The sequence below is a fragment of the Scyliorhinus torazame genome, chromosome 3, assembly GCF_047496885.1.
Source record: "Scyliorhinus torazame isolate Kashiwa2021f chromosome 3, sScyTor2.1, whole genome shotgun sequence".
Lineage (NCBI taxonomy): Eukaryota > Metazoa > Chordata > Chondrichthyes > Carcharhiniformes > Scyliorhinidae > Scyliorhinus > Scyliorhinus torazame.
Genome location: NC_092709.1, coordinates 290,537,414 through 290,563,517, shown reverse-complemented (window position 1 = coordinate 290,563,517; position 26,104 = coordinate 290,537,414). Strand labels below are relative to the sequence as shown.

The 26,104-nt window shown below is 48.9% G+C and overlaps 1 protein-coding gene across 2 annotated transcripts in view; it reads right to left on the bottom strand.

The window, feature by feature from the left end:
- Positions 1-4,554: 4,554 nt before the first annotated feature.
- Positions 4,555-26,104, bottom strand: part of LOC140409169 (coiled-coil domain-containing protein 68-like) — an 80,856-nt gene continuing 59,306 nt past the window's right edge. For both annotated transcript variants that reach the window (XM_072497394.1, XM_072497395.1), the window contains exons 8-11: positions 9,750-9,855; positions 7,811-7,894; positions 5,591-5,667; positions 4,555-5,157 (exon numbers count right to left, since the gene is read on the bottom strand). In XM_072497394.1, the coding sequence (XP_072353495.1) occupies positions 5,094-5,157; positions 5,591-5,667; positions 7,811-7,894; positions 9,750-9,855 (331 nt within the window). In that variant the 3' untranslated portion in view covers positions 4,555-5,093. The remainder of the gene's footprint in view (positions 5,158-5,590; positions 5,668-7,810; positions 7,895-9,749; positions 9,856-26,104) is intronic.

Genomic DNA, 26,104 nt, shown 5'->3' with positions numbered 1-26,104 from the left:
ACTGCCACCTGCTGGTCGAAGGTCATATAGATTACTATTTACATGATTGCTTTTGCATATCATCACAGTCCCCACACACTGTCCCCCTCCACTACCCCCCACCGCCCCCCACTCCCTCTGACTAGTCACACCCTCCCCATCCACCCTCACAGCACCCCTCTCCGTGCTTCTCACCTGCTTCACTATAGGGTGCTGGCCCTTGGTTGGCAGTGTCAGTGGGTCTAGTCCATGGGTTGGAGGATGATGACAACCCGCTCTGTGATGAGTTCTGGTGCTCCGCATCATTTCACAACATCTGACTCCTGCTTTCGGTGGCAATTTCCACCATCTGCCTGGGTGATCCCAGCATGCATGCTGGCCATTCCACCAAATGGTCCCATCAAATCCCTGAGGTGGCAGACGTGTGGGCGGACTCCGGGAGGGGCAGGGCAGGTTACCAGAGTGGCATGCGGTGGTGGGTCATTCACCGGGTAGGCCCTACCACAAGGTGCCCCCCACATAGCTAGGCCCATCCCATTCTGTCTCCGGGGATGACACCGGGGGTAGCCTCCGAATGCCCTAAGGGTCCTGATCCATGCGCGCCTTCAACACCTGCACCCCACACCACTGGGCCCTCACCCGGCACACCCTCTGCACCCAGCCCAGCCCGTACCTCGCACCCCTCAGTTAGAGCACCGAGGCAGTTCGAAATGTTGGTAAACAGGTGTTTATTGTGCTATTTACAAGTATTATGCCCAAGTCCCTGTTGCTAACCTATGTGCTACACCTGTGCCGACTTAACTAATGCCTAACTTCCTGGCCTTTTCGGGCCTTAACGTACATCAGGAGTGGAAACGGCTTTCTGTGATTCCCACCCTGTGACCCATATCTCCTTTGGCGGCCGTTCTCTGGAGCGACCCAGCATGGGCGGTCCAGGCTGTCATCCAGGTGTTTCAGGAGGGGTGGTACCACCCTGGTCTGCCAACTGCCCATTGGCTGTGCTGGGGACAGGAGGGAGGTGTTGCAGCACCTCCCCGGTCACCAGTTTGGACCCCATCGCCTCTTCCTCCCTCAGGGTGCCCGATGGCCCCTGAGGTACTCCCTGGGACAGCAGTGCAGTCAGAAAGCACTCCGCCGCTGCCTGGCGCTGCCAGTCCTGGAGTCCTGCTCTCGTTTCGTCCAGGGTCTCCCTGCTCGCCGCCATGGAGCACAGGGACGGGGACATGTCCCTCTGGGGCTGTGCCACGTTGCCCAGGGACCATGCAAGTCACTCCAGGACTTTGCGAAGTCCCGCTATGTCTAGTTCAGGTCAGCCAGCACCAGGCCAATGCTCTCGATGCCCACAGCCGTAGCCTGTTTGTACGGTCCATGCACTGGAGCGCCGCAGCAGTGTCCATATGGCCTGGTACATGGCTGTCTGTGACATGGTTTCTCATCTTTTGCCTCAGCCACCACCTGCACAAAGTGCCCCAGGCCTTTGCCATCTTGGCCTTGACCCATGGCCGATATCGTCACAACCAAGACCTCCACCGCGGACGTCATCTGTGCAGTGTTGGCCTGGGTAGCACGCATGGTCGACACCGCCTCCTGCCCCTAGCGGCAGTTGGACTCCTCCATCTGCACCTGCAGACACTGGAAGGTTGCTGACATCACCTCTTGTAGTCCCCGGCTCTGCATCTGCATCTCCAGCATGAATGGGACTGCCCTTACCAAAAGCCAAAGACCATCTGGGACTGGCCACCCTTCAACAGTCTACCTCCACCTGATGTACCATAGCATGTGTGTGGATAGTGCCACAGGAGCCTCTTACCTTACGTGACCAACTGAGGTGTCTCTGGACTGGTGGACGGTGTCAATGGCAGTAATGCCGAGAGGTCAGTTGCCCATCCTCGCTCATTGCCTAACTGTCTGCCTGGTAGGGGCAGTATTGCTGGGGGCGGTGAGTGGTAGGGGCAATATTGTGAGGGGGGGTGGGAAGGTGATGGGCCATGAGTGTTGGTGCCAGGGGCAAAAAGCTGGTGACTCACCCTGGCCGCCCTGAGGGGCATGCAGCTTCTTCCAGCACTGCTGTCTGGTCCTGGTGTTGAGCATTAGGCGCTCATGGTCTCTGCCCTGGCATCCAGCCTCAGTTGACATCTGCGGGTGGCATGCTCCCAACCCGGGGAACAGGGTGTTCCGCCTCCTCTCCACTGCATCCAGCTGGGTCTCCAGCTCAGTATCTGTGAACCTCGGGGCAGGTCTTCGGGGTGGCATCTTCTTGGGAAGTGGAATGCTTATATGCGGCTGCACCTGGTCAGGCTCTCGAGTGCCAATCCCAACCCTGGCAAATCACACGCCTGCGTTCATTGGAAATGCACTAGTTTCACGTGGCGCTGGTGCGAGCCCATTAGGACGTCCTGAAATGCTTCGGGACCGGCTCCCTGCCGCCTGCCCTTATTTTTGTTTTATTATTTACAGCACAGAAGGAGGCCATTTGGCCCATCATGTTTGCAAGAGTCCAGGGCAGCACAGAGCAGTGCTTGTGTTAGCTCTGAACTGAGCACCAAGGCCTCTGGTTATCAGCTTACAAAGAAGAACCTTACCTCAGGAACAAAGCAGTATAAAGATGATTTCTTGAAGTATGGGTTTGTCAATGGTGCCAATGTAAATATGGATGCAAAGCCCATGAACGTTATATGCAGGGAAGTATTGGAAAATGAGAGAAGTTTCAGATTTTGAAAGAGAAGTGGTGGGTGAACAATTTATTTTGAGGTTTAGACCCCAGATTCAGTTATTAACTTACAGCTGTCTCCAAGTGAAAAAACTACGTTGCTGTACCTGACATGTGATAGCTCATTAAAAACATGCCAAAAGTCAATGAGGCTATCAGCATTCTGTGGTAGCATTTCCCAGGAGTATCCAGTGCTGAGTAAAACAAGCATTTTGTTGCTATTGTCCTTCACAACGACCTACATGTGCAAAGTTGGATATTCCATTCTCACAAAGATGGGGACGGCACAAAGAAACTGGCTGAAGTCTGCATCTGGTATGCGCATAGCCCTCTCCTCCTGTGAACCGGATTGGAGTGAGATCATAAGGGCCAAGCAGGCTCCCCTTTCTCATTATGTAAGCAAACAGGACACTGATTCCATATAATTCAATTATCAAAACATTACGGGGATAGGGTAGAGAAGTGGGCTAGAGTAGAGTGCTCTTTGTAAGGGCCGGTGCAGACCCGATGGGCCAAATGGCCTCCTTCTGCACTGTAAAGTCTATGATTGTATGATCATCCAGGTATTATACGACTTGTGGCAGACCTTGCATAGACTTTGTATTGTTCTCTAGAAAACAGCGCATGCCATAGACACACCAAAGGATAGGCACATATACTGAAACAAACCTTTGTGTGTGTTGGAATTCTTGACTCTTGAGAAGGTTAAGTTTGAATTGAGGGGAAGGATGGAGGGGTTCTACAATTCATGGGCATTATTCATTTTGCACTTTCAAGAACTGGATAACATCGAACATTAGTTGGGGGGGGGGTGGGTGGGAGGGATGGGGGGAGGGGGGCAATGGGGGTTAATGGTGGCCATGGGTGATTCCTGATTCCTTTTTGTCAGTTGTTTATGTGAACATTTGGGCGAATATTTTGGGTTTGGTGGGAGGATGGGATCGGTGTTATTGATATGGGGATTGACATATTTGTTACTGATTACTGTTTATTACTGATTATTGTTTATTGTTGGTGGGTGTAAATTTGGGAGAAAATGCAAAAAAAGGAGGAGAATAAAGAAATATTTAATAAACTAACTAATGACGCTAGCCCAATATTTTGGGTGAGTGAAATTTCATTGTCACTGTCTGCAGCCTATCCTGACATCTTGTTCCATGTGGATGTTATCCTTTGGGTGAAAGTAAATCATGTGACTTTATTTCCATGTTTATCTTGTGTCTCCTGGTATTTGAACTTTCGTCATAGATAATAATTTTGCTGAATGAAGAAATTTGTCCAAAAAACAAAGAAAAATATTCAATGTTTGCTGTTGTATTAACTATGTTGCTTTTTATTGGTGCGAAGAACAAACCAATCTTCATTTTTTTGGGTAATTACATAAAATGTCAGGAGGTTTTGTGTGCTTTTGAGAATTTAAATAATACTGCACACAATATTTCATGGAGAAATGTATCACAACCAATACCCTGAAAGTAATCTGGCAAAAGGAAAGATGTGGATCCCCCTGGTAGTTCAGTGGGTAAATTCACCACTTAGTATAAACCCATTAGAACTCAGGAAGATCCTCTTGATCTGACAGTGGGGGAGATATTGCATTAATTGATCTCAGTTAAAGTGTGGACATATGAGCTGATTTGTTTTGGGGAAGTGTCGGCACCTCAGCGCCCTTGCAAGGATGAAGAATGGGTGTGGGTGCAGAGAGCTGGGTGATGATATAGTGAGACATCTCCCCCTATCCCCTTCACTGATACTCAAAGCCTATGATGACATAGAACCACACTGCGTGTCAAATCCAGCATGTACCAGTGTGATCTTTCAGAATTAAAACAATAGAATAAAAGATTTATTTGACACAAGCAAAATTACCCGAGACATCTTTAATTCTGCCCATGCTCCCTCAATTAAAAATTAAAATGGGCAAGCAGCACTGTTTAATACTGCGTGCTGCTGGCACCATATGATATTGTGTTCTGTAAACCAGTAGATGATATAATATGCTAAGACATTTCAAATGATCCAGTAAAGAGAAATCTTGTTTTCAGAACAACACTTTTATAAATATACAAAATTATATTAGCCTAAAGCCTCTGGGCTGTACCTTGTAGAACACTTTCATTTAATTCCCTCAATGTTTTCCTTGTTTCTTTCATATCTACAGCACTTTATTCCTTAACATGAAATGTATTTTAAAGACCAATAAAGACTCAGAAGGTATGAAACCTTTCCGGTCGTGTTTAGTTTCAGACGAATTTGATTTTGCCTTTTATCCTCTGCCGATTTCTGGCTTGGTTGGTCCCAGGGCAGTTGGTTGGCACGTTTCATGTGCAGAGGCATTAAGCTTCCTTCTTTGGCAGGTCTTCTGTGGGAAACAGTCTGTTGTACAGAACAAGCCGATCTGAGATCAGGTACTTTTTTTCCACTTCATCAGCATTTGGTATGGGGTTTTGTTTCTCGGAGATTCATAACTATAAGATTTGACAGTAGAGAGAGAAATAAGAGCAACACAGATAAATATAAAAGAAATGCTTGACATCCATCATTGCCTTGTCCTATAATTTATTGCATTTAATAAAATAATCTGATTTTCTTATTCAGTAGTACAAGTCACAGTGTGTCTTCAGATCAGGGGGCCCTGAATATATGATTAATTGGTGCCTTTGTTCAGACTTAGTTAGCTTTCCAATATGGATTATTTAACTGTGTTTATCGTGGGACTTTTTGAAGGTGAAATTTGTTATTATATTTTTTGGTGAACACTTTTCTGTCATTGCACTGTACCCTTTTTTTTAAGAGGAGGAAAAATACAAACACATAACAATTATTTTATCTCTCTTTGTGTGTCCACTGTGAAAACACCCTTTCTGACATCATATGCAAAAAAATCTCACAAAAGTTTACCTGGTGCAGGGTACTGGTGAAGCATTCTTGCTTTGCTTGTTAACGTAATGTTCTGCTTTATATTTCAGTTCCTTGTTCTGTTTGCAAATAAAGTAAGTCGTTTACTAATATTTCCATATTCTACTACTACATTAAATGTGTGTCAATGGCTATGCAAGTGTCAATTCCTCACACTTAATTCATTGAAGTTTTCAGGATTATAAAGAAAGTTGGCAACATTAATGTTGAAAATTGTTCATGGTGAAAGGTTAAAGTTTATGTTAAAAATTAGAAACTTACAAATAACGAGGACAGGTATAACGTTTATGGTAAAACATAATAGGAAAGCTGCCATAGATTTTTGACTTTCCCCATTTGGCATGATTTGGCCAAAAGCTATACCTTCTTATAGAAATGCAAAGGTAATTCAAATGTGGATTGACCCTTATCACAATATCCCTTTTTTTAATTTTGAAAAGCTTCTACAAAATCTTTCATTTAAAAATTGTTATCTACAAACGCGTTGAAACCAGTTCAAACCTCTACACTTAGAGGGTACATTATATGTTCATTATTAGTCAGAGAGGAACTCAAATCTGTGCCATAAAACCATGGCAAAAGAAAGTTATTTCCCATCCACCCATCACCAGTGATGAAATCCTTTTCAGATAAAGCCAATTCTAATTCTAAATTGTCACCAGTTAGAGTTTAAGAGGTTAGCGCATGAAAAATATTTGCAGTTAATCAAACAAAAAAAGATAGAATTACATGCATCGGATATATGGCAGGGAAACAGGCCTCATTCAGGCTAACATGTCTTTGCCAGTGTTTATTTTCCACTCGAGCTTCCTCTGATCTGAATCTATCATTATAACCCTCTATTCTTTCTTGCTTGTGCTTATCTAATTTTACTTTAAATGCATTCATACTATTCGCTCCAATCATTCAGGAATACAAAGTTCGAAAGCCTCCTCACTCTTTGGATAAAAAGCTTTTTAAGTCCATTAGACATATGAGGAGAATTAGGCCATTCGGCCCATTGAGTCTGCTCTGCCATTCAATCATGGCTGATATGTTTCTCATCCCCATTCTCCCCAGAACCCCTGATCCCCTTATTAATCAAGATTTGAGTTTCTTCTGAATTTCCTATTGGGTTTCTTGGTGAGTATCTTATATTGATGGCCTCTAGCTCTTCTCTTCCCCACAAGAGAAAACATTCTCTCTGTATCCATCCTATCAAAACTTTCTGAATTTTAAAGACATATATTAGGTTAACCATTTGATCTGTGTGCAGCTGGCTTTGCCAGCTCTATCAGGCCCCACCCTGCAAGTTGCCAGTGCAAACCACGCCACAAGATTCTCGGTGCACAGAGTGCCAGAAAATCTGTGGCAAAAACTTGGCTGTGAAGCTGGAGAGCTACATGCCAATTTTCAGTCGAAACTGACAAATGTTGGGAAGATTCCACCCTAGAGAGCCTTCGATTCCCTTCTTTCATAAGGATTCCATTCTTTTCCCCACCATCCATGTTCAACTTCCCTGAGCATGTTCCATCCCCTTTATGAAATATAAAAATTACATCAACTATTGGCTTCATTTATTCAAATCATGTCTACCTGTTCTATCTCCCTGGCAAATCCAAAGTAAAATCATTATTTAATATTTCTGCCATCTCTCTGTTGTTTCCTGTGCGATTGACCAGTCCATCCTTCAATAATCCTATTCCCCTTACAACTTTCTTTTTCATCGATGTGCCTGTGAAACCTTTTACTATTTTGTTTCATGTTTCTAGACAATTTAATTTCGTTACCCCTCTTTGCCTTCCCAATAGTTGTTTACTTCTCTCCTAATCTCTTTGTATTCTCTCCTGTCACACAGTCCTCTGCTGTCTTTGGGATCAACAAAACCTCAAATGTTCGCTGATATATCTTTATTTATTTATGGATTTTCACTCATGTTTGGCTTCCCTTTAGTGGAATATATTTTCCCGGCACTCTGCGGAGTGTCATTTGAAATATTTCACATTGTTGCTTTACAATGTTGTTTACCAATTCTGCTGCCCATTCTAGTTCCATCGTGTGCTTTCAAAACCTGTTAGGTGCAGCTTTTCTTGAAGATCAGAAGAATGGGGCGATGAGAAATGAACCCATTTAATTTGCCTTTCACTTTCCTGGTGCTTGCACAATACAATTATAATGCATTTGAATCAATGTTTGAGTTGCGTTACAAAACTAAATAAGCACCTCTGCTTCAAGTTGGCCAACTTGTTCCCTCAGTGAGAGTATAATTTGATCCTGTTTTGTCAAATCCGTTTTTAAGTTTTCAATCTGTGAAGGGAAAAGAAAAGAAATCCGTTACGTAAACGATAGTGACACAAGACTTTGCAGAGTCCTCCTTCACACCTGAGAAATGTCCTGTAGGTTCACAGAATCATAGAATCATCACGGAATTTCAACAACGCAGAAAGGGGCCATTCGGCTCATCGAGCCTGCCCCGACCCTTCGAAAGACCACTCTACCTGGATGCACTCCCCCGCCCTATTCCTCCAACCCCACCCTAAGGGGCAATTTAACATGGCCAAACCACCTAAGCTGCACATCTTTGGACTGTGGGAGGAAGCTGGATCGCCCGGAGGAAACACACGCATCACGGGGAGAACGTGCAGACTCCGCACAGTCATCCGAGATTGGATTGAACCCAGGTCCTTGGCGCTGTGAGTCGGCAGTGCTAACCACTATGCCACCATGCCGTCCGCCCTTCCATACTCTTCAACAGAAATAACAGGCACATAGTATCCTGTAGAATATCTAATGGCCACTTTTACCGTACACGACATGTTGATGGATGCCTGGTTATTCTGAATACTCCTTTCAACAATGTACCTTTGTGGCAGGTGTAAACCATTCAACCCATCAGGCTTCCTCCACCATTCAATTCAATCATGGTTGATCTGCCCCAACTCTATTTATCGACTTTTGCTCCATATCCTTTAATATCTTTACCAATCAAGTATGTTTTTATGTACAGTATGTATGCACCTATCTATCCATCTGACTGTCTGTCTATCTATCCACCTTAAAGGAATATTTCTTCAGCACTTACTCACTACCTAAACTTTGTAAATGGAAAGAAAATGCTGATGTGTGTAGTATAAGGGGTTAGTTCTAATTGTGTAGTATGCTAATCAGATACTGTGCACTTCACCACCGAAAGGGGCAGTACGGTCGCACAATGGTTAGCACGTGGCTTCACAGCGCCAGGGTGCCAGGTTCAATTCCAAGCTTGGGTCATTGTCTGTGCGGAGTCTGCACGTCCTCCCCGTGTCTGCGTGGGTTTCCTCCGGGTGCTCCGGTTTCCTCCCACAGTCCAAAGATGTGCGGGTTAGGTGAATTGGCCAATGATAAATTGCCCTTAATGTCCAAATTGCCCTTGGTGTTGGGTGGAGGTGTTGAGTTTGGGTATGGTGCTCTTTCCAAGAGCTGGTGCAGACTCAAAGGGCCGAATGGCCTCCTTCTGCACTGTAAATTCAATGATAATCTATGATTAATCTGGGACAAAGGTTCGGCACAACATCGTGGGCCGAAGGGCCTGTTCTGTGCTGTATTTTCTATGTTCTATGTTCAGCAGTCCTGGCAGTTGACGTTGATATGCTCTTGACCCTGTCAGGACTGATGGAGCCGCCAGCCGATTGGATTAACCAGCAACTCCAGAGGATTGAATTTCTCCTCAGAGGGGGGGGGGGGGGGCGGCGCGGTTTCACAGAATCCCTTTTCACTGTACGGAACCCTGCTATTCTCGAGTACCCTCGTACCTGAGCTCAATTTTCTCTCTTTTCGTAGCCTCTGTAATGAAGATGCTGATTCTCTCTGGGCTCGATGTACGGTTATCAGTAGCCCTGTTTCCTTCCTGTTGTTCCAATTTCTTCATGGGTAAGCTTAGGCACTGAGTGCAGGCTAATCAGTCACAGTCTCATCTCAACTATCCAAATTGAGGACAATGAACTCAACAAAGATTGTGGATTGCACCTGCGGCACTTCATTCTGTAGAACATGGTATTACATTTTGTGGCACATTTACCCAGTGAGACACCCAGGAGTGCTGAATGGTATTAGTAGTTTGGATACTTTGCTGCACTATGAAATATACTGGCAGTCTACATTGTCGTCGTGTTTTGCACCTCACCGTGTTTATTACACTGTACAGGTTTCGATGTTGTTGGATGACAACAGCGTCCAGGTGGAAGATCTTTTCCTGTAGGGTAGAAACCTCCAGCTGATGATCCTGAAACCTGCAAACAAACACTTTTGGGTTCATTTGATGAATAAAAAACTTTATAAAAATATCCCTCATTGGATGCCCTTTCACCCTTCCAATTACCAAATAGATAAAAATGAATTCAGTGAGGCAGTGATACATGGATATTTAACAAATATAGGGTGGCAATCGAACTGCTGGGCCCGGCTTGGGACACGACGTGGCCAGTAAATCTCACAAGAGGCAGAGGCCCTTGTATGGTTGGCCTCTGGGCAGGATGGTACCTTGCCCTTCAATGAACTTTAATAAACTACAAACGACCTCGCCCGCCCACTATGAAATAATCGTTTGTCAGGCCTTCCGGTCCCATCTGCTGCAGGACCAGAAATTCCCACCCGAAGTCAATGGACCTTTGGCTGCTCTGTCCAATTTTCCATCCAGCCTGTGACAATCCCCCGCCACAGAGGGGACGAGAAAATGTTGGCCTTTGCCTTTGAACCCTTGTCAACTTTGGGGAAATGGCTATTTTCAAAGATATGTAAGGTGTTAGGAATGTGAGTTTTGAATAAGGTGCTTATGTTTTAAACCACTGCTTTAATTTAAGGTAAAATAGAGTAATGAAGGGAGTCATGTAGGGTACAATTCTCCCCAAACATTTCTCAGTGTTGTCCCTCGCAGGAGAAGCAGCGAGATTTCCGCTGGGTGGGATCACACTATCGTGTTATGTACTCTGGGATAACACAGGCTGCAACTGGATGCAGCTTTAACCAAAAGATACTCCAGACCTTGAAGTTAGTTCACATCTGATTTATTGAACCAGTAGCACAGTTAGCACAGTTCACTATGAGTTTGACTCTCTGCTAACCTAAGTATAGTTACTCTGTCTGACTGAACCAGACTAGCTCTTAGCCACCTGCTGGAGGTGTGATACAGTACAGACACCCTGGGCGAAATTCTCCCCCAACGGCGCGATGTCCGCCGACTGGCGCCAGAAACGGTGCCAATCAGACGGGCATCGCGCCGGCCCAAAGGTGCGGAATGCTCCGCATCTTTGGGGGCCGAGCCCCAACATTGAGGGGCTAGGCCGGCGACGGAGGGATTTCCGCCCCGCCAGCTGGCGGAAATGGCGTTTATTGCCCCGCCAGCTGGCGGAAATGGCGTTTGTTGCCCCGCCAGCTGGCGCGGAAATGCGGCGCATGCGCAGGAGCATCAGCGGCCGCTGACAGTTTCCCGGCACATGTGCGGGAGCGTCAGCAGCCGCTGAAAGTTTCCCGCGCATGTGCAGTGGGGAGAGTCACTTCCGCCTCCGCCATGGTGGAGGCCGTGGCGGAGGCGGAAGGGAAAGAGTGCCCCCACGTCACAGGCCCTCCCGCGGATCGGTGGGCCCCGATCGTGGGCCAGGCCACCGTGGGGGCACCCCCCGGGGCCAGATCGCCCCGTGCCCCCCCCAGGACCCCGGAGCCCGCCCACGCCGCCTGGTCCCGCCGGTAAATACCAGGTTTAATTTACGCCGGCGAGACAGGCAATTTCTGGGCGGGACTTCGGCCCATCCGGACCGGAGAATTGAGCGGGGGGTCCCGCCAACCAGCGCGGCCCGATTCCCGCCCCCGCCCAATCTCCGGTACTGGAGACTTCGGCGGGGGCGGGGGCGGGATTCACGGCGGCCAACGGCCATTCTCCGACCTGGCGGGGGGTCGGAGAATGACACCCCCTGACTCACTCTGTAGATGTTCATCAGTGGAAAGAGGTGGAGTGTGAGTGTCTCGTGCCTTTTATAGTGAGATACCACCCCTGAGTGTCCTGCCTGCTCATGGTCATGTCCTGTTCTCTGTGTTCATTAGCTGCCTGTCTGTGCCTGTCTGTATATCATTATCTGCATGTCTGCATATCATGACATCTTCCCTTTTTAAAAATATTTTCTTGGCACATGGGAACATACTTACGTGTGGCGGCATATATTAACATATTTACAAGCGGTGGCATATGTGAATGTATTTACATGTGAAGACAGCTGTCTAATGTGAGAAAACAGAACATAGCAAACAAAACAAATGTTCATAAGTCCAGTCTCTGGTGCTTGCGTTTGATCCTCGTCGACCACCGGAGAGGTGGTGGTGGGGACGATGGCGCCTTGACAGGCGGGATGGAAGCCTGACTGGTGGCCTCGTAGTTCGAGGTATCAGGAGGTGTCAAAACAACGGACGGAAACGGAGAAGAAAGCGGCTGCGGGCTGGCAACTTTGCGCAGTGCCCGTCTGTTTCGTCGCACAACGGAACCATCAGCCATACGTACAACATACGAGCGGGGCGCAGCCTGCCAAACAACGACAGCTGGAGCAGACCAGCCACCATCCGGTATCTTGATCCTGACAGTGTCTGCCGGGGCTAACACGGGCAAATTGGTGGCATGAGCATCATAGCCCTGCTTTTGCTGGTTTCGGAGCTGCTGCACCTTCTGCAGCACCGGGAGGTGATCCAGATTGGGCAAGTGTATGGCTGGAAGTGTCGTCCGCAGGTCCCTGTTAATCAAGAGTTGAGCCAGCGACATGCCAGTGGAATCTGGGGTTGCCCTGTACGCAAGCAGCGCAAGGTAGATGTCAGAAGCAGAATCCGCGGCCTTGCAGATGAGCTGTTTCACAATGTGCACCCCAATTCTGGTACCATGTGGTGTTATGTACTCTGGGATAACACAGGCTGCAACTGGATGCAGCTTTAACCAAAATATACTCCAGACCTTGAAGTTAGTTCAATCTGATTTATTGAAACAGTAGCACAGTTAGCACAGTTCTCTATGAGTTTGACTCTCTGCTAACCTAAATATGGTTACTTTGTCTGACTGAACCAGACTAGCTCTTAGCCATGTGCCGGAGGTGTGATACTGTACATACACCCTGACTAACTCTGTAGATGTTCATCAGTGGAAAGAGGAGGAGTGTGAGTGTCTTGTGCCTTTTATAGTGAGGTACCACCCCTGAGTGGCCTGCCTGCTTATTGGTCATGTCCTGTTCTCTGTGTTCATTAGCTGCCTGTCTGTGCCTGTCTGTATATCATTATCTACATGTCTGCACATCATGACACACACTTTGGAGGGGTGGGGGGATCTCCCAGTCGATCGGGGGCCCTTGAGTGGTCGGGTGGCAGTGCAAGGTGCCCAGGTGGCATTTTGCCCATGCTGGGAATTGAGTCTGGAGGTATCCTGCCCTTATGAGGTGGGGTACGTGAGCTCGAGCACCCCCTCAGTGGTAAGTTGGAGCATTTGGGGGGTCCGGAATCCGCAGTAGGTTTTTTGGAGAACTAAGTGTGGCCTTGGCAGGGCATTCCTGCCCGAGGCCTGGATATGAAGCCAACTCCCATTGAATAGCGGGCGTGTTCTCGGCGCTGCAAACATCGGGAATCACCCGGCTAAACATTCCCGACATGGGGCTCTGTTTCCTTTCTGTTAAATTGCGCCCTCAGTCATTTCTTTGGAGCTTGGGGACATTCCAACTGGGAAAGAGATGTGCAAAACCTAAAGATGCTGGCTAGATTGCCATTGAAGCCTCCAGCATTCAACACCCAGCCCCGCCCTTCACCGGCAGTGAGGCGCCCCCCCCCACCCCCCCCCCCCCCCACCCATAGGCATCAGGCCAACCCACATCGCTGATACCAGTGTGCCCCTCACCCCCTCAAAGTGACTGATACCCCACTATCGGGTAGCTGAAGAACCCCCTCTCAGACTCTTCCCACCTTTTCAGGCCTTCCCCTTCTTTCAAGCCCCCCTTCAGGAGACATCCCTCCATGCCCCCCCTCATTGCCACCCCATCAGGCACCCCCCTTCATTTCCAAATTCAGGCCCCTCCCCCCCCTTCATGTCCCTCCCTTCAGGCATCTTTTTATGCCCCCTTTCAGGCTCTTCCCCTAGCAGTTCCAAACCTGGCACTGCCAGGTTGGTGCTGCTAGGTTAACACTGCGATGGGGCAATGCCATGGTGCCAGGGGCAGTTCCAGGGCACTTCCCAACCATGTCCTGACCACCCCGGCGTGACCATCTCACTGGTCTCTGCTTTTGGAACATAGAACATAGAATATAGAACATTACAGCGCAGTACAGGCCCTTCGGCCCTCGATGTTACGTCGACCTGTGAAACCACTCTAAAGCCCATCTACACTATTCCCTTATCGTCCATATGCCTATCCAATGACCATTTGAATGCACTTAGTGTTGGCGAGTCCACTACTGTTGCAGGTAGGGCATTCCACGCCCTCACTACTCTCTGAGTAAAGAAACTACCTCTGACATCTGTCTTATATCTATCTCCCCTCAATTTAAAGGTATGCCCCCTCATGCTAGACATCACCATCTGAGGAAAAAGGCTCTCACTGTCCACCCTATCCAATCCTCTGATCATCTTGTATGCCTCAATTAAGTCACCTCTTAACCTTCTTCTCTCTAATGAAAACAGCCTCAAGTCCCTCAGCCTTTCCTCATCAGATCTTCCCTCCATACCAGGCAACATTTTGGTAAATCTCCTCTGCACCCTTTCCAATGCTTCCACATCCTTCCTATAATGTGGCCACCAGAATTGCACGCAATACTCCAAATGCGGCCGCACCAGAGTTTTGTACAACTGCAACATGACCTCATGGCTCCGAAACTCAATCCCTTAACCAATAAAAGCTAACACACCGTACGCCTTCTTAACAACCCTCACAACCTGGGTGGCAACTTTCAGTGATCTCTGTACATGGACACCGAGATCTCTCTGCTCATCCACACTGCCAAGAATCTTACCATTAGCCCAGTACTCTGTCTTCCTGTTATTCCTTCCAAAATGAATCACCTCACACTTTTCTGCATTAAACTCCATTTGCCACCTCTCAGCCCAGCTCTGCAGCTTATCTATATCCCTCTGTAACTTGTAACATCCTTCTGCACTGTCCACAACTCCACCGACTTTAGTGTCATCTGCAAATTTACTCACCCATCCTTCTACGCCCTCCTCCAGGTCATTTATAAAAATGGCAAACAGCAGTGGCCCCAAAACAGATCCTTGTGGTACACCACTAGTAACTGGACTCCAGTCTGAATATTTCCCATCAACCACCACCCTTTGTCTTCTTCCAGCTAGCCAATTTCTGATCCAAACTGCTAAATCACCCTGAATCCCATGCCTCCGTATTTTCTGCAGTAGCCTACCGTGGGGAACCTTATCAAACGCTTTACTGAAATCCATATACACCACATCAACTTTTTACCCTCATCCACCTGTTTGGTCACCTTCTCAAAGAACTCAATAAGGTTTGTGAGGCACGACCTACCCTTCACAAAACCATGTTCATAGAATTTACAGTGCAGAAGTGTTGACTATCTCTTTTGGGGAGCAGTAGTGATTCCAACTGGCTTCACCTTGTGCTATCAAGGGGTGGTGGGGGCGGGGCAATGAATACTGGAAGTCAGATGAATCCAGTTTACAACTGAAAATGCATATTTAAATTGTGTTTTAAATGCGGGCATGAACCAGATTAGGTCGCAGCCGGGGACGGGGAGAATCTCAAAATGGGTTCTCCCTGTTACAAATCAGGGGCGAAATTCTCCTACCCGCCCCGCCACATTTCTGCCCCGACCGGCCGGCGGGAGTCTCCGTAACACCGGCCGGTCAATGGGGTTTCCCATTGTGGGGCAGCCCTACGCCGTCGGGAAACCCCCGGGCGCCGGCAAAACGGAGACTCCCTCCGGCGGAGAATGACGGCCCAGGTTATGGCTCCTCTCGCGAGATTCTCCGACCATAACATGATCTGCTTCTGCATGGGCGGAGCCGGAGAAATGCCCCATAATCTGCTATGAATTCTGCCCAGCAACAAGCCTGTGTGCCTTTGTTACCAAGGTCAGGTGCTATCAAAATGTATGTGCTATGTTGAACTCAAAGGCTCAGAGGGCAGAATCTTGTGGAGCTGCTGCTTGGACAGGTGGCGAGGGGCCCACATCGTTTTTCAGGAAGGCCCATCACTTCTTGATCCACTCAAGCACTTAACAGGCCAACTGCAGGCCTTCCCCCAGGATCAAGGGCCCTGAGGGTGAAGTTCCACCTGTCGCGAGCTCCAGCCAATCAGATGCTGCCAATGAGGCCATGGCTTCTGCTGGTATGACACCAACCAAGGCCCAAGGATCATTGCTGGATCCCAGGCTGGAGGTGAGTGTTTGCAGGGGGAGGGCTATGGGTGGGGGTGAAATGGGGAGGAAGGTTGGCAACAAGGGCAAGGGTGATTCTCAGCAGGTCCCCCTTTCCCAGTGCTGGGTCCCGCGGTCAGAAACTGATTGGCTTCAAATAATGGTGGGATGAGAGGTCTGTCATTGGGCCTTTCTTTCACAGACTCAATCAGAGTGGAGGCAGGAAGGTGGCAGGGTTCCCATTTGTCATCCTCCCACCTGGTTAAATGTCCACTCTGCCACCAAACTCATCATGGAGGAGGGCGCAACGTTCTTCCCAGAGATTTTGAAGAGGAACAGAAAGATAGAGAGAGTGAGACAGAACAGCAGTCATTGTGACCTACAGAGGGAAGCTGTTTTCTGTGCAAGCTACCAGGCAGAATCCTGGGGAAAGCTTGCCAACTGATCAAAGTGAAGGAATGCGCATTGATCTAAGGACACAGGAAGATTCCTCTTGGCCAGAATGGGAGAAGTCATCACTGCAGTAGGCCTTACTGCTGAAAGTTGTGTTGGGAATTCTCAGAGGGAAAGGACCTTTGATGGCCACTGAACATCATGACTAAAGGGAGATGAAGCTGTGAGTGACTTTAGAGAGTTTCCTGAAAATATTGCAATTCTGTGGAAAATATGCTGTAGAATATAAATGTGGAATGGAGATATTGCCGTGGGACCCTCCCATGTGACATTCAGACTGGGGTGAGTGGTTAGGAATTGTTTCCGTGCCTCGGAGATTGAGATGCATTTTTTAATGATGTCCCGATCTCTCGCTACAATGGGGAGTTCTGGCGAGCGGAACTTCCCACTGTACCAAATGGGGCTATGTGGGGCCTCGGCCGCGTATTCCCCATTCAGGCCCCTTATTTAAAGTGAGTCGTGTTAAATAGCAATTTTCTTCTCGGCACTGCGAGTGCCGGGAAACAGGCGGCTAAACACGCTCGCTCGGGGACTTTGTTCCCTTTTGGGAAGATCGCGTCCCAGGTTTCAAATTCAGCTGGGCTAAACAATTCCCAGATCCAGTGACCCCACAGGGCAGCAGGTTGGTTGAGAATTGGGCAGCTAAGAGTCGACGCTGGAGTAAAAACAGGAGTGTTTTACTCTGGCGTCGGCGCCCGTTCCGAGACCCCATTCTGCGGCCTACAGGGGGCTAGGACGGCGTTGGAGCGGCCTACACCACTCCAACTGCCGATCCCGGCCTGAACCCGGTGCCGCGGGGTCTGCGCATGCATAGTTGGGCCTGCGGCAACTAGCGCATGCGCAGTTGGGCTGGCGCCAACTAGCGCATGCGCAGAGGCCTTCTTCACTGCGGCGGCCCCGATGCCAAATGGCGCAGGGCTACAGGAGCCGGCACGGAGGAAAAGAGGCAGGCGGGCAGAGAGGCCGATCGGTGGGCCCCGATTGCGGGCCAGGCCACTACGGACCCACCAGGGTCCCCGGACCATTCAACGCCGAGGTCCCGCCAGATCAGAAGATGTTAGAACGGCGCCGGCGGGACTCGACTTTTTGCTGTCGGCCGCTCGGCCCATCCGGGCCGGAGAGTCAGCGCATATCCCGATCGGCGCCGCGCCGACTATGTCAGCGTCAATGGCGCTGATTCTCCGCATTGCGGAGAATCCCGGCGGGGTCAGAGAATATGTTTCTTATGCTCTCTTGGCTACGAAAGTGAAGTGGGATTAAATAATTAATACCTTATTAAATTAATAATTTAAGATACTTAAATACTTTAAAGAAACTAAAAATAAGCTAAGTGAATTAATCATATAAAAATTTAATGAAGCGATGAGAGGCCATCCTATGTGGAGAGATTGAGGAGAAGGGGTCTATATTCTCTGCAGTTTAGAAGAGTGGGAAGTAATTTTATTGAAAAAAATAAAATTCTTATTGGCTTCACAGGATAGATGCCGACATCTGGATGGAGAGGCTGGAAACTCGACTCATGTTTTAGAATATGTAGAGTTGAATACTACTGGGGATGTGGACGGCATGACTTCGCCGCCACCACCATCACTCCACCTCCCCCCCCCCCTCTCCCACAATCTTGGAAACAACATTTGCATGGAGTCGATTCGGACTTTTATCCCTCCTTGTGGGGCAACGCCCACTTTCTAGACCTGCCGGCCAGTAGGATCAACAGGCAGCTCCATCGGTCCTGGCAGCACCGGGAAGGTGCTGACTCTGCGGGAAAAGATGACGACCTAGGGCCTGGATCCCGATAAGGCCGGGATCTTGGGGCTAGAGGGTTTGAATAGGTTAGGAGAGCGGTGGGGTGGGTTTAAGGAAATGAGCGGGAACGAAGAAAGGGGGGGGCCGACTTAATGGTACCACCTAGCGATCGGCAAAGGGAAGCCCTGAAGAACACGTTCCCCCTTCCTTCCTTCCCTTTAAACATTTAAGCGGGAGGGAGCGGGAGTGAGAGAGGGAGCCGGGGCACAGCGAGTGCAGCTTGGGATTCAGGTAGGTTTTTAAACTTGCCCCCAGGTTCCAGTGGCCTTCATTTCCGGGAGCGGGAGAGAGAGGGGGAGCCGGAGTGCAGCTTGGGAGTCAGGTAGGTGCTTAAGTGTTTGATTTTTACCTCTATTTAAGTTGGGCAGTTGCTAAACCCAAAACACTACACTTGTAGTGTCTCCCACCCTTCCACCTCCTCGAACCGAAGGGGGTGAGTGAATATCAGGTAAGCTCTCTCTTTTCTTTTTCTTTTATCCGCAAGTTATAGCTTCAGATTTTCGGCAGGAGCAGTGGCCAGGGGTCTGTCAGAAAGAACATAAGAACATAAGAACTAGGAACAGGAGTAGACCATCTGGCCCCTCGAGCCTGCTCCGCCATTTAATGAGATCATGGCTGATCTTTGTGGACTCAGCTCCACTCTCCGGCCCGTACACCATATCCCCGAATCCCTTTATTCTTTAGAAAGGTATCTATCTTTTTCTTAAAAACGTTTAAAGAAGGAGCCTCAACTGCTTCACTGGGCAAGGAATTCCAGAGATTTACAACCCTTTGGGTGAAGAAGTTCCTCCTACACTCCGTCCTAAATCTACTTACCCTTATTTTGAGGCTATGCCCCCTAGTTCTGCTTTCCCCAGCCAGTGGAAACAACCTGCCCGCATCTATCCTATCTATTCCCTTCATAATTTTATATGTTTCAATAAGATCCCCCCGCATCCTTCTAAACTCCAATGAGTACAGTCCCAGTCTACTCAATCTCTCGACATAATCTAATCCCCTCAACTCTGGGATCAACCTAGTGAATCTCCTCTGCACTCCCTCCAGTGCCAATATGTCCTTTCTCATGTAAGGAGACCAAAACTGAACACAATACTCCAGATGCAGCCTCACCAACATCCTATACAATTGCAGCATAACCTCAGTAGTCTTGAACTCCATCCCTCTAGCAATGAAAGACAAAACTCGATTAGCCTTCTTAATCACCTGTTGCATCTGCACACCAACTTTTTGCGACTCGTGCACCAGCACACCCAGGTCCCTCTGCACAGCAGCATGTTTTAACATCTTACCGTTTAAATAATAATCCATTATGCTGTTATTCCTCCCAAAATGGATAGCCTCACACTTGGCAACATTGAATTCCATCTGCCAGACCCTAGCCCATTCACCTAACCTATCCAAATCCTTCTGCAGACTTCCGGTATCCTCTGCACTTTTTGCTTTACCACTCATCTTAGTGTCGTCTGCAAACTTTGACACATTGCACTTGGTCCCCAACTCCAAATCGTCTATGTAAATTGTGAACAACTGCGGGCCCAACACTGATCCTTGAGGGACCCCACTAGTTACAGGTTGCCAACCAGAGAAACACCCATTTATCACCACTCTCTGCTTTCTGTTAGTTAACCAATCCTCTACCCATGCTACCACTTTACCCTCAATGCCATGCATCTTTAGTTTATGCAGCAACCTTTTGTGTGGCACCTTGTCAAAAGCTTTCTAGTAAGTTTACCCTTTAAAAACTTACCTTGCAGGAGAAGCGGCCTTCAGATTTTTGACGGGAGCAATGGCCAGGGGTCTGTTGGGAAGGTAAGTAGCTGGGAGAAATTTAACTCTTCCTGGGTTGGCAAGTATTGTGATTTGTAAGTAAAATCCTTATTCCTTTCACTTATTCATTATTTGATATTATATTTGTAATCAGTTAAGGTAAAGTGTAAAAATGGCAGGAGATCCCAGACCCGTGTTATGCTCCTCGTGCTCAATGTGGGAGTTCAGGGACGCCCCCGATGCCCCTGACTCCTTCATGTGCGGGAAGTGTGTCGAGCTGCAGCTCCTGTTAGACCGCATGACGGATCTGGAGCTGCGGATGGACTTCACTTCGGAGCATCCGCGATGCTGAGGGGGTCGTGGATGGCACGTTCAGTGAGTTGGTCACACTGCAGATTAGGGTTGGTGAGGGAGACAGGGAATGGGTGACCAAAAGGCAGAGAAAGAGCAGGAAGGCAGTGCAGGTGTCCCCTGCGGTCATCTCCATCCAAAACAGGTATACCGTTTTGGATACTGTTAGGGGAGATGACTCACTAGGGGAAGGCAGTAGTAACCAGGCTCATGGCACCGTGGCTGGCTCTGCTGCACAGAAGGGCGGGAAAAAGACTGGCAGGGCTATAGTCATAGGGGATGCAATCGTAAGGGGAGTAGACAGGCGTTTCTGTGGTCGAAAACCAGACTCCCGAATGGTATGTTGCCTCCCGGGTGCACGGGTCAGAGATGACTCAGATCGGCTGCAGGACATTCTGAAGGGGGAGGGTTAACAGCCAGTTGTCGTGGTGCATATAGGAACCAACGATATAGGTAAAAAAATGGGATGAGGTCCTACAATCAGAATTTAGGGAGTTAGGAGATAAGTTAAAAAGTAGGACCTCAAAGGAGTAATCTCAGGATTGCTACCAGTGCCACGAGACAGTCAGAGTATAAATTCAAGAATATTCAGAATTAATACGTGGCTTGAGAGATGGTGCAGGAGGGAGGAGTTCAGATTGTTGGGACATTGGAACCCGTTCTGGGGGCGGTGGGACCATTACAAACCGGATGGTCTGCACCTGGGCAGGACTGGAACCAATGTCCTAGGGGGTGCTTTTGCTAACACTGTTGGGGAGATTTTAAACTAATGTGGCAGGGGGATGGGAACCAGATTAGGATGTTAGAAGTCAGTAAAGAGGCAGCAACTAAAGCCAGTAAGGTACTAGATAATAAACTCAATGTGACTAAGGGGAAGAGTAGACACGGAAGAGATGATGAACGCAAAGGGACAGGTGGTCTGAGGTACATTTGTTTCAATGCGAGAAGTGTAGCAGGTAAGGCAGATGAACTTAGGGCTTGGATTAGTACCTGGGAATATGATGTTATTGGTATTATGGAGACTTGATTGAGGGAAGGGCCAGACTGGCAACTAAATATCCCAGGGTATAGATGCTTCAGGAGGGATAGAGAGGGAGGTAAAAGGGGTGGAGGAGTTGCATTACAGGTCAGAGATGATATCACAGCTGTGATTAAGGAGGGCACGATGGAGGATTCGAGCACTGAGGCAATATGGGTAGAGCTACGAAATAAGAAGGGTGCAGTAACATTGTTGGGGCTTTACTACAGGCCTCCCAAAAGCGAGCGTGAAGTAGAGGTACAAATATGTAGACAGTTTATAGAAAAATGTAGGAGCAATAGGGTGGTCGTGATGGGAGATTTTAACTTCCCCAAAATTGAATGGGACTCATGTAGTGTTGGAGGCGTAGATGGAGCAGAATTTGTAAGGGCATCCAGGAGAGTTTTTTAGAGCAGTATGTAAATAGTCCAACTCGGGAAAGGGCCATATTGGACCTGGTATTGGGGAATGATCCCGGCCAGGTGGTTGAAGTTTCAGGCAGTGATTACTTTGGGAATAGCGATCACAATTCCGTAAGTTTTAGAATACTCATGGACAAAGACGAGAGTGGTCCTAAAGAAAGAGTGCTAAATTGGGGAAAGACCAAGTATAACAAAATTCGGCAGGAGCTAGGGAATGTGGATTGGGAGCATCTGTTTAAGGGTAAATCCACATTTGAAATGTGGGAGTCTTTTAAGGAAAGGTTGATTAGAGTGCAGGACAGACATGTCCCTGTGAAAATGAGGGATAGAAATGGCAAGATTAGGGAACCATGGATGACGGGTGGAATTGTGAGACTAGCTAAGATGAAAAAGGAAGCATACATAAGATCTAGGAGACTTAAATCTGATGAAGCTTTGGAGGAATATCGGGAAAGTATGACAAATCTCAAACGCACAATAAAGAGGGCAAAAAGGGGTCATGAAATATCTTTGGCTAACAGGGTTAAGGAAAATCCCAAAGCCTTTTATTCATATATAAGGAGCAAGAGGGTAACTAGAGAAAGGATTGGCCCACTCAAAGACAAAAGAGGGAATTTATGCGTGGAGTCAGAGGAAATGGGTGAGATTCTTAATGAGTACTTTGTATCGGTATTCACCAAGGAGAGGGACATGACGGATGTTGAGGCTAAGGATGGATGTTTAGATACTCTAGGTCAAGTCGGCATAAGGAAGGGGGAAGTTTTGGGTATTCTAAAAGGCATTAAGGTGGACAAGTCCCCAGGTCCGGATGGGATCTATCCCAGGTTACTGAGGGAAGCGAGGGAAGAAATAGCAGGGGTCTTAACAGATATCTTTGCAGCATCCTTGAGCACGGGTGAGGTCCCGGAGGACTGGAGAATTGCTAATGTTGTCCCTTTGTTTAAGAAGGGTAGCAGGGATAATCCAGGGAATTATAGACCTGCGAGCTTGATGTCAGTGGTAGGCAAACTGTTGGAGAAGATACTGAGGGATAGGATCTATCCACATTTGGAAGAAAATAGACTTATCAGTGATAGGCAGCATGGTGGTTTTGTGCAGGGAAGGTCATGTCTTACAAACCTAATGGAATTCTTTGAGGAAGTGACAACGTTAATTGATGAGGGAAGGGCTGTAGATGTCATATACATGGACTTCAGTAAGGCGTTTGATAAAGTTTCCCATGGCAGGTTGATGGAAAAAGTGAAGTCGTATGGAGTTCAGGGTGTACTAGCTAGATGGATAAAGAACTGGCTGGGCAACAGGAGACAGAGAGTAGTGGTAGAAGGGAGTGTCTCAAGATGGAGAAAGGTGACTAGTGGTGTTCCACAGGGATCCGTACTTGGACCACTGTTGTTTGTGATATACATAAATGGTCTGGATGAAGGTCTAGGTGGCCTGATTAGCAAGTTTGCAGATGATACTAAGATTGGTGGAGTTGCAGATAGCGAGGAGGACTGTCAGAGAATACAGCAAAATATAAATAGATTGGAGAGTTAGGCAGAGAAATGGCAGATGGAGTTCAATCCAGGCAAATGTGAGGTGATGCATTTTGGAAGATCTAATTCAAGAGAGGTCTGTACAGTCAATGGAAGAGACCTGTGGAAAATTGATGTACAGAGAGATCTGGGAGGTCCATTGTACCCTGAAGGTGGCAACGCAGGTCGATAGAGTGGTCAAGAAGGCATACAGCATGCTTGCCTTCATCAGACGGGGTATTGTAGCGCACAAAGACTCCGAGAGACGAATAGAGTGAAGTCGATGAGGCTTTATTAAGCGTGACTGTTCCCCCGCAGTTCAGTAGTAGACTGCCTGCGGGGGAGGACTCCAGGTACTTATACTCCGCCTTCAGGGCGGAGCTAGCGGTCAACGTCCAACCAGGACCCGGGATCTGTCAGCCAATGACATCACGGCTTCACAGTCCCACATGACCCCTAATGCATACTACCACATTCACCCCTTGTTAAAAATGAACCCGGCGGGGTGATGCTTCGCATGGTGGTAAGGGTTTACAAGGCTGGTCCTGGGAGGAAAACTTTCACATGTTATTACAGTATGTACAAGGTTTTTTTTTGTTTCAAACTATTTACAGTAATCGTCAGGAAAAGACAAAATGTTCTCGTTAAAAGTCCACATATTGTACTGTTAGATCGACGCCACGAGTCGGTCGGGCGGTCTGGTCGTCCGTGTCGATCGCCTCGGCCCCGGTGGTGGTGGTGGTGCTTGTTCCGGTGTTGTCGTCTCCGGGAGCCTTACGGTTTCAGCTTGGGCTTCATTCCTGGTCGGGCCTGGGAGGAGGACCGATCCTCCTGGGAAGGGGGCGGTCGCGGGGTGCGGCGGTGGCAGGAAGGGGGGGGGGTTGGGTGATTGGTGTCGGGGGTGTGTGTGTGTTGCCGGCGGGCGCCAGATCTCGCAGGGCGACCGTGTCCTGTCGGCCGCGGGGTACTCCACGTAAGCGTACTGTGGGTTCGCGTGAAGGAGGTGAACCCTTTCGACCAACGGGTCCGACTTGTGCGCCCGCACATGTTTTCGGAGCAAGATGGGTCCTGGGGCCGCCAGCCAGGTCGGCAGCGATGTTCCAGAGGAGGACTTCCTGGGGAAGACCAGGAGGCGCTCATGAGGCGTTTGGTTAGTGCTAGTGCACAGTAGTGACCGGATGGAGTGGAGGGCGTCCGGGAGGACCTCCTGCCACCGTGAAACTGGGAGGTCCCTGGACTGTAGGGCCAGTAGGACGGTCTTCCAGACCGTGCCGTTCTCCCTCTCTACTTGCCCGTTCCCCCGGGGGTTGTAGCTGGTCGTCCTGCTCGAGGCTATACCATTGCTGAGCAGGAACTGGCGCAGCTCGTCACTCATGAAGGAGGACCCCCTGTCGCTGTGGACGTATGCGGGGCAGCCGAACAGTGTGAATATGGTGTTCAGGGCTTTAATGACTGTGGCCGCGGTCATGTCAGAGCAGGGGATGGCGAATGGGAAGCGGGAGTACTCGTCCACCACATTAAGGAAGTATATGTTGCGGTCGGTGGAGGGGAGGGGTCCTTTGAAATCCAGACTAAGGCGTTCAAAGGGGCGGGAAGCCTTAATCAGGTGCGCACCATCCGGCCTGAAAAAATGTGGTTTGCACTCTGCGCAGATGTGGCAGTCCCTTGTGACTGTACGGACCTCCTCTAAAGAGTATGGGAGGTTGCGGGACTTAATAAAGTGGTAGAACCGAGTGACCCCCGGGTGGCAGAGGTCCACGTGGAGGGTTTGGAGGCGGTTAATTTGTGCGTTGGCACATGTGCTGCGGGATAGGGCATCGGACGGCTCGTTCAGCTTTCCGGGACGATACAAGATCTCGTAGTTGAAGGTGGAGAGCTCGATCCTCCACCTTAAGATCTTGTCGTTTTTGATTTTGCCCCGCTGTGCATTATCGAACATGAAGGCTACTGACCGTTGGTCCGTGAGGAGAGTGAATCTCCTGCCGGCCAGGTAATGCCTCCAATGTCGCATAGCTTCCACTATGGCTTGGGCTTCCTTTTCCACTGAGGAGTGGCGGATTTCTGAAGCGTGGAGGGTTCGGGAGAAAAAGGCCACGGGTCTGCCCGCTTGGTTAAGGGTGGCCGCTAGAGCTACGTCGGAGGCGTCGCTCTCGACCTGGAAGGGGAGGGACTCGTCGATGGCGCGCATTGTGGCCTTTGCGATATCCGCTTTGATGCGGCTGAAGGCCTGGCAAGCCTCTGTCGACAGCGGGAAGGTCGTGGTCTGTATTAGGGGGCGGGCCTTGTCTGCGTACTGGGGGACCCACTGGGCGTAATATGAAAAGAACCCCAGGCAGCGTTTTAGGGCTTTTGAGCAGTGCGGGAGGGGAAATTCCATGAGGGCGCGCATACGTTCGGGGTCGGGGCCTATTATCCCATTGCGCACTACGTAGCCCAGGATGGCTAGCCGGTTTGTGTTAAAAACGCACTTGTCCTCGTTGTACGTGAGGTTCAAGGCAGAAATAGCAGCGGGCTCCCCCGGTGCGACTTGGCGTTTGGACCGCGCAAGCCTGTGGGGTGTCCGGAGGGGGGGGGGGTTTGTCGCGACGGGTGCGTACGGAGCCCAATGGGCTGCCGCGCAGTCGGGGCCGTAGGCGCGGGTATTTCGCGCGGCCACGTCTAGGGAGGCTGCTAGGGCCCATGCCTCTGAGAGTCCTAGCGACTCTTTTTCTAGAAGTCTTTGGCGGATTTGGGAGGAGTTCATACCTGCCACAAAAGCATCGCGCATTAACATGTCCGTGTGTTCATTTGCGTTCACCGGCGGGCA